This window comes from Centroberyx affinis, unplaced genomic scaffold (assembly GCF_046629955.1).
Source record: "Centroberyx affinis isolate AG114_WGS23_722 - 3 ecotype Tasmania unplaced genomic scaffold, CSIRO-AGI_Caff_v1 ptg001034l_1, whole genome shotgun sequence".
NCBI classification, from domain to species: domain Eukaryota; kingdom Metazoa; phylum Chordata; class Actinopteri; order Beryciformes; family Berycidae; genus Centroberyx; species Centroberyx affinis.
In genome coordinates, this window is record NW_027279592.1 from 5,202 (window position 1) to 14,034 (window position 8,833).

The 8,833-nt window shown below is 41.0% G+C and overlaps 1 protein-coding gene across 1 annotated transcript; it reads left to right on the top strand.

Annotated features, from left to right (window-relative positions):
• Nucleotides 1-206: 206 nt before the first annotated feature.
• LOC139647028 (mitoferrin-2-like) lies at nt 207-7,166 on the top strand. Its single transcript, XM_071522838.1, has 3 exons — nt 207-434; nt 2,360-2,416; nt 3,447-7,166. Exons 1-3 carry the CDS (start codon nt 212-214, stop codon nt 4,022-4,024), a joined length of 858 nt encoding a protein of 285 aa, XP_071378939.1. The 5' UTR covers nt 207-211; the 3' UTR covers nt 4,025-7,166.
• Nucleotides 7,167-8,833: the final 1,667 nt, after the last annotated feature.

Here is an 8,833-nt window from a genome sequence, read left to right on the forward strand (position 1 = left end):
GATGTTCCGAAAAATACTAACATTAAGAATTGTGATTAATAATCCTAATGACAGTATCTAGCAAAATAATCAGGATTGTCATCTTATCCATAATCATGCAGTCATAAGTAGTTTCCAAAATGGCTTCTAAATAAACGGGCAGTGTAATCTTTGAGATGCTGTGTATTGACGTGTGTGTGTGTGTGTCCTGTCGTCCCGACTCCAGACGCGGATGCAGAGCCTGCAGCCCGAGCCGGGGGCCCGCTACCGCAACGTGATGGACGCCCTGCGGCAGATCGTGCGGACCGAGGGCGTGTGGCGGCCCGTCAGGGGCGTGAACGTGATGGCGGTGGGGGCGGGGCCAGCCCACGCGCTCTACTTCGCCTGCTACGAGAAGATCAAGTTCTCGCTCAGCGACGCCGTTCACCCCGGAGCCAACAGCCACTTCGCTAACGGTATGACACACACACACACACACACACACACACACACACACACACACACACACATAAAGCTAGGATACTTGCGATTGCGGTGGTGTACAAATGCTCTTTTTTTTTCTTTTTTTCAAACCTTTATTTTAGGATTTTCAATATAAGACAAACACTCAGTACATCACTCAACTCAGCCACAATTATCTTCACAAATACAAAAAAGAAAAAACAGATCAGAGGACTTCATCATTGCTAGTAAAATAAAATACATATACACAACATATAGAGGGCACACAGTTACATCGTCAGTCCACTTCCCTTGAGGTACTCTAAGGCTCCAAATTCTGACAAATATTCAAGTCTTGTTCTTATTAGAGAACCTTAACCTTTCTAAGTATAACACATTCATCAACTCTCCTCTCCACATATCATATGTTGGTGCGTAGTCTGACTTCCACATGAGTAGAACAAGTTTTCTTGCTACAACCATACCGAATGAAATGGCCTGAGTTTCATGCTTGTTTGCCATAGGTAACACACTCGTGGCACCTAAGAGAGCAACTAGTGGGTTAGGTTCCCAGTTCTTCTCAAAGGCTTTAGAGAAACATTCAAATACACTCTTCCAATAAGTAAGTAAGTATAGTCTAATAAGTAAGTAAGTCTTTGGAGTAGTACAGCCGATGTACTGTTTTGAACTGTATCAGATTGTGTCTAGAGTTAATTGTACAAATGCTCTTTAATCTGCTGTTTGTTTGATGAGAATATCTGATAAATGCCTGAAATGTAAACTTCCCTATACGGTTGTTATATTGCCAATATATGTTACCCTATAATACTTCATCATCTATCGTGATTCCACGTAACATACAGACAACACACCAAAGAATACTGAAAACCCCACTGCAACACAATCTTACAAGCAGACCGTCTCTTTACCAAGTTTGTCTGGTGATTCTAATGTTTAAAGTTACAAGGAAACAGTATTTTGATGGCGTATTTCCGGCTTGGTGGGACATAACACAAGGAGGGACTGTTCCAAGAATGTTTAAAAAGTTCCTTATTGCTTTGTATTGTCTTGAGCTGCCATAAATGTCACATTCTTCAAATTGCATCAATTCCAGCCATCAGGACACACCTACTGGTACACCATGAAGTAACCACTTAACCATCAAGTTTTCCAGGAAGTAAAAGTAATGAGGTTTAGAAATTAGAATAAGCTAACAAGGGGAAGTTTTTTTTGTTTTGTTTTTTAATATTTTTCCATCTCTTCATGCCACAAACACTAGCTACCATCAGGTGTGGACTGTAGAGCTGCAACGAATAATCGATTAATCGATTAGTTGTCAACTATTAAATTAATCGCCAACTATTTTGATAATTGATTAATTGGTTTGAGTAATTTTTTAAGAAAAATAAGTCAAAATTCTCTGATTCCAGCTTCTTAAATGTGAATATTTTCTAGTTTCTTTACTCCTATGTGACAGTAAACTGAATATCTTTGGGTTGTGGACAAAACAAGACATTTGAGGACGTCATCTTGGGCTTTGGGAAACACTGATCCACATTTTATAGACCAAACAACTAATCGATTAATCGAGAAAATAATCGACAGATTAATCGACAATGAAAATAATCGTTAGTTGCAGCCCTAGTGGACTGTGCATTTTGATACTTACGATATCTTTTCTAGATCAGTTTCTCAGAAGCTCTGGCATCACAGGACCCATAAGGGTTTAAACCCACATTTACACACTTGCACACCTTACTATTGGCAGCTCATTCTACTCTTCCGCTTATTGTAAATCACTCGGAAGAAGCGTGTCGGCTAAAATGTGAGTGTATAGGTTTGGAGCGGTGATAGTGAAGGAAGTGTAGAAGTGTTGTGTGACCTGCTTCCTCGTGTCGGAGGGTTTAACCTCCTCCTCCTCCTCTGTGTTTCTCTGCAGGAGTGGCAGGCTGCATGGCCACCGTGCTCCACGACGCCGTCATGAACCCAGCTGAAGGTAAAACCTGTCCTCCTCTTCCTCCTCCTCCTCCTCCTCTCCTCTGTCAGCTCACCTGACCCACACACACACACACGTGCTATATTATGCACAGCCAAGACTTAGGACTATTTATAGAAGTTGTCAATCCCCTTCTCGGTCCAAGACAGTTATAGAAAATCCCTGTGAAATGCAGTTCTATGATTTGGGCACTAGGTGGAGCTGTTGACTAATATATTTACTGCTGTGAGGAATATAAGGTGATGTCACCAAATAAATCAATGTGTAAAATAATTTGATACAAAATATAAATATAAGTATTTGATACAAAATATAATATAAATATATATAAATAAGTTAAGATTTTTTTTTTTCTTGATTTTAATATCCAAACCATCATTATGACATTGTGTTATATTTTTAGCATTGTCACACTAATGTGATTACATTTCATTTAATTTCCAAATGTCTTTTTGTCAAAAAACTATTTTCATTTTAATTTCAAGGCTACTTAAGGCTCCTTTTTTCCCTTTTTCCACTTTCTCCATTTCCCCTTTTCACTTTTTCATAACATCATTGATAATAACAGATGGATCCTAAAAGACAAACTATAGACAGACAAACACCTTTCTCTTGTTTTCTTTTTTTTTAGCTTCCTAGCACTCAGTAACTTGCAGTGGCTTGCACAGTTATTATAATAATTATCAGTTATAGAGTGATATTGCCATGGTGACAGCCGTATATCCCAGCCACAATTGGCATAGATTGTATTCAATATCGACCAAATTCTTCAAAACTGGTCAAGAAATCAAGGTCTGGAAAAAGGCTGGAATTTTGAAAAGTAAAATGTGTCAGAACCTGGACTGTGCGGCACAGAACTCACTTTTTTTAATGAAGGTTTGGGTTTTGCCGTCGGCTTTATTCCCCCTTCCTTCCAGTTCCTCTCTTCAATCATCTTGTCAGTCACCTGTCCGGACCGTAGAATCGGCGTTAAATATACACCTGTCCTCCCACCGATCCCCTCTCTCCTCTCTTTTTTTTTTCCACGCAGTTGTGAAGCAGCGTATGCAGATGTACAACTCGCCGTACCGCGGCGTGCTGGACTGCGTGGGCGCGGTGCTGCGGCGCGAGGGCCCGGCCGCCTTCTACCGCAGCTACACCACCCAGCTCACCATGAACGTGCCCTTCCAGGCGCTCCACTTCATGACCTACGAGTACCTGCAGGAGCTCCTCAACCCCCACAGACACTACAACCCCTCCTCCCACGTGGTGTCCGGGGCGCTCGCCGGCGCCCTGGCCGCCGCCGTCACCACGCCGCTCGACGTCTGCAAAACGCTCCTCAACACCCAGGAGGCGCAGGCCATCCACGTGCTGCAGGCCCAGGCCCCGACCGCCACCGCCACCGCCTCGGCACCCGGGAGCCGCCACATCTCCGGTCTGGGCGAGGCGTTTCGGACGGTGTACAGGATGGGGGGCGTGCCGGCCTTCTTCAAGGGCGTCCAGGCCCGGGTCATCTACCAGATGCCCTCCACCGCCATCAGCTGGTCCGTCTACGAGTTCTTCAAGTACGTCATCACCAAGCGGCAGCATGAGAGACGGCTTCGCGGAGACCGAGACGGAGAGAAATAAAACGCCCGGCAGTAGGGTTGGGTATCAAATAAGAAATGTATCAGTACCATACCGATCATTGGTATCGGTATCAATTTCAATCCATCAGAAGGTATTGGAGAGCATCAGAATATTAGATTCCTGAAATGAAAATTCACATTTTCATCTTGTCTGTGGGAATTTGTACTGAAAATATCAGTGGGGCACGGTCTGATTCGGTTTAGAGGAGGTGACGACATGTACAGATGTTACAAAATAACTTGCTCTCTTGTAAACTTCAGTATTGGTATCTGGGTTGAAAAAAAATGTCCAGCCAGCCACAGCAGGAGGAGAGAAGATGATCGGCCTTCAAACGGCCAACAGGAAATCCTGGTTCCCTGACTCCGCCCCCCACTAAATTCCAATTCTTTACCTATTTTTCCCTCTAGTGTTAACTTTCATAACCCTCTGCATTGCCAGATGATTGATGGAGGGTAACACAGTTAAAACTTGATGAGAAATCGATTAAGAGTTGGAACGTGGCGGGTAAATGTTCCTAAGCCCCTCCCACCTCCCTAGAAACAAGGAAATGCTTACTTCCCCGGGCAATACCCCCCCCCCAACAACTGCATATATTGCACTTTTAGGAAAGTATTACTACCACCAGGAGGGGTGCTGTGCTCAACATCTGTACTAAATGAATGGACGCAATGTCCAAACCAGTAAGGTATGACATTAAGAGCGGGCCGTGAGGTTACAGGATCGGCCTCAAAATTAGTTTGAATACTTGTGTTGGTGTACGATAACAGAGTACACAGAGCGAGAGAGACGGTGACGCTTTATTTTCTGGTTCTGCAATTCCCTAGAAAGGAAATTTGTTAATTTCTTTAGGAAGTTTCCTGGGAAGAACCATGAAATTATGTACTAATTATAGGGAAAATAGAGAAAGAGTTCAATGGTAGATGGTAATTTCCTCCAATTTCTTCTGTTTTCCAAGATAGAACCACAAAATTATGTAGTAGTTATACAGAAAATTAGAAATTAACTAAAATTAATTTAGAATTCAACATATAACTATATTATAGAATTATATGAATAATGACTTCTGATAATTGACCTCTGCCTTTGATTATTTTTTATCATTATTTCATCAATAAACAGTTTATAGTTTTGCAGTTCTTTCCAGGAAATAATTTTAGAAATTGACAGTATCTTATCGACTCACCTGCTGACATTTCTGTATAACTACTGCATCATTTCATGGTTGTTCCCAGGAAACTTCCTAAGAAATTAACAGTTCTAGGAAATTATTAGGAAATCGTGGACCCGGAGAATAAAGCGTTACCTGAGAGAGAAAGCATTTTGTTTCAAATTAAATCAGGAATTGAAATGCAAATGTTTTATCAGATTACCAAGTACCCACATCAGCCCTCTGTCGTCTGGGCGACACTGACAGCCTGTAAGTTATTTCCTCAATCTGTCGAAAAATCAGAGAATCAGCTTTTGATTCTGAACACTGAAATATTTAACACATGACTGAATGGGACGTGCGTGTGTGTGTGTGTGTGTGTGTGTGTGTGTGCGTGTGTGTGCGTGTGTGTGCGCGTGCTTGTGTGGTGTGTTGAAGCGGTTGGGTGAGTGGAAATTCAGTGGCATTGTGCACAGCAGTGACCCTGTCCAGACTTGATCTCAGCCCCCCCCCCCCCCCCCCCCACTCTGCTGCAGACTCTTCTGTGTTGCCCTACAAAGGAAATATGCAGAAACCTCAATTTTGAAAAATGAGAATTTATCAGCGTCAGGCCAGAGGAAGATGACATCTTAAAATAAAAAAACAATAATAATAATAATAAATTAAAAAAACAATAATAAAAAAAAGGTGGCCACTTACTAAAGACCTGTATCCAAGTCATTTTTTTGCCTTTGTGGGGCAATATGAAAGCATTTGATCGATGTGACAAACTTCTGATTGGCCAGACGGTGTTTTCCTCGCACCAATCGAACGCTCTCAAATCCCCCGTCGTCTGCAGGGTGCGGAGGCCGGAGGTCGACTCTGGACGGAGCCGTCAGAGTGGCTTAACACTTCCTGATAGTCTTGTAGACTGACGCTAGCATATTTAAAGAGTTTCGTTCCAAAATGAGATATCCACCGTGAGGAAAAAGTGACGCATACTGATACTGAGCGCTAGTACAAAATTAAGTACATTTTAAAAGTTAGCAGGTAACTTGAGTCCATGGTTAACAAAATGTAAACACTTTTATAGACTTGAACCTCCATATTCTAGAGAAACTTACTGATAAGCTTAAGGAAAAGATAGTTTTTTTTCCCCATGATGGATATATAGCATCTTGGAACAGTAATCTTCATTATTAACAGATAGATCCTAAAAGGCAAAACTTCTTGCCTTCGACAAACAAACACCTTTCTGTTGTTGTGTTTGTCTGTTTTTTTTAATACGCACAGCTTTCTAGCACTTACAGCAACTTATGATCTTTACAGTGAAAAAGTAACTTGAACGGTGAAAAAGTAACTTGTACAGAGAATAAAATGTTATTATTATTATTATTATTATAACTACTACACATGGCCTTCCATTAGCCGCCATGCATCCAACGCACAACTACAAAGAGTTCCTCAGATAGACATAATCTTGTGTTTTGAAGCCATAAAACAGGAATACAGTGTACATAATATATCTAAATATGGGTAAATAAATATAGATAAACCCAAAAGCTCCAAGCCAGCTATGTTTTGAAGCTAACTTGTATGTTGAAATATACAAATACAAATACTGTACAAGTTCCCTAAAGACTACGCTGTAGAAATGCAGGTTTTTGTAGGAAACGCACAAATCCTCACCTGGAAGGTAGCAAAAGGAAAACTTGCATTATTTTGAATTCAAACAGATCCTATGTGTGTGGATAAAAATGAAGTGCTGGTCAGATTTATTTAAAAATGATTGTAGAAGTGTTCTTCATGCTAGGCCAAGTTTTCAAGATTGGGAAACCAAAGACTGAAAGCAATAGAGAGAGAGGGGAAACGGTCTGATGATGATGGAGATAATGTGAAATGCTTGAACACTGTTTGAAAGCGAAACCTGTATTTTGTGAATTGTAAATAAACTCGCTAAGGCAGCTCCTCGCAGAAGCAGGGTCTTCTCTTGGTGCTGGCTGTCCCAGGCGCTGAGAGAACTTCATAACTTTGGTGTCCTTGTCTTTTTATTTGTTTTCCTCCAACAGGGAAGGTTATGTTTTGTCTGTCTGTCGGCAGGAAAATCAAAAACCTGTGATGGAATTTCCATGAAAATTTGGTGGACAGATAGGACTTGGGCCAAGGGATAATTCATTCGATTTTGGTGGTTTGGTGGTTCCTCCATTAGACGATAAGTGTTTTTTGACCATAACTATGAAATTAATGGAGATAGACTTGATTCCAAATCCTAAGGGAATGTGTTCAGGTTCAAGAAATTAATTATTATGAATTAGGGGCTGGGCAGCTCTGCTGCCGGTCTCTTGTATTTGCCAATGTTATTCTTCTTCTTCCTACAAGGAAGTCTGCCTTCCCATGCATGAAAATATACCAAACTTTGCACATAGGTCCAGTCCCATGCCAAACTTCCTCAACTGGAACTGTGGGCTAATAGTCCTGATGGTGGCGCTACAGCAACCGTCTAAAGTTTAAAACTTTGACAATTCATAACTAATCAGTCGTACGTGCTACGGCTTTGCAGCTTTCACCAAAATGTAGGCCCAAGTGAGCAGAAATGTTCAGATGCTTCGAGCTGCCAGGAATTATGAAGTCCATCACTCTGTTTTTTTCAAAAACTGTAAAACTAATTAAACCTATCTCCTCCCACATTTTTTGCTCAATTGACACCAAACTTGCTACACTGCATCTTCAGACTGCATCTGCATCTTCCTCCACAAACGATCCAGCCAGATTTTTGAATTATCAAAAATTGAGCCCACAGTGCATCAAAATGTTTTACTGTAAACAGTTACTGCAAATTCTCGCTAAATAAATCTCCAATGTTCATGAAAATAAATGACAAAATTTTCCAGTCATGGTAGATGAAGCGTGTAAAATTTCAGAATTTTATCTCAAAAACTGAATTTTTGACAGTATTTTGAATTCTGCCCTCATGTAAAGTATTGCAGTCAATGGAAATACAGCATCTTCAAACATCAGTTTTTGGCTTATGGAGCAATCAATCTTTCTAAAAAAAAAAAAAAAAAACATTACAGACATCTCTATGTTGTCTAGATGAAGTATGCAAATTCTCAGAATTTTGTCTTGAATACTGAATATTTGACACTTGTTTGAAATTTGCCTGTAAATGCATGGACAGCTGTTATCTGCAGTGGTTGCCTGAGTTCTAGTGTGAAGCCTCCTCTAATTTTCCTACTCCTCAGGTAGCTCAACATGATCAAGACTTGCCATTGGTGGCAAAGGTTGTGAGTTCAAGCCTTGGGTGATGCAGAATAAACATGCTTATGGTATGTCTTTTCAGGTTTTGTGCTGTGTGGATTAGAGACTCATGATTTCAAAGATACTTCAAGGTTTAATGATAATTTTGGTCCGGACAGGTCTACTGATGGACCCTCATGTATTTCTCATTTGTCTTCCTCCTCTTCCTATTTTTCCTCTTCCTCCTCCTCTTCTTCCTCTTCCTCCTTCTTCTTCCTCTACCTCCTCAAAATGCCCAGCCCCGACTCACCGCTGCACAGCAGCTATAATTTCACTTAAAATGTAAGCAATGGGAATGATGTATTTGGATGTAACAGCAATTAGAAAGATGTTCAGTGTTGGCCGAGTGCCGTTTTCTAAATTACCAACTGATTTTCTTAAAGGGA

Excerpts from the sequence above, each read along its gene's own strand:
- LOC139647028 (XM_071522838.1), top strand. The coding sequence starts at position 212 with ATGCAGAGCCTGCAGCCCGAGCCGGGGGCCCGCTACCGCAACGTGATG. Across the intron at positions 435-2,359 it reads CAACAGCCACTTCGCTAACG|GAGTGGCAGGCTGCATGGCC; the intron begins GTATGACACACA and ends GTTTCTCTGCAG. Across the intron at positions 2,417-3,446 it reads CGTCATGAACCCAGCTGAAG|TTGTGAAGCAGCGTATGCAG; the intron begins GTAAAACCTGTC and ends TTTTCCACGCAG.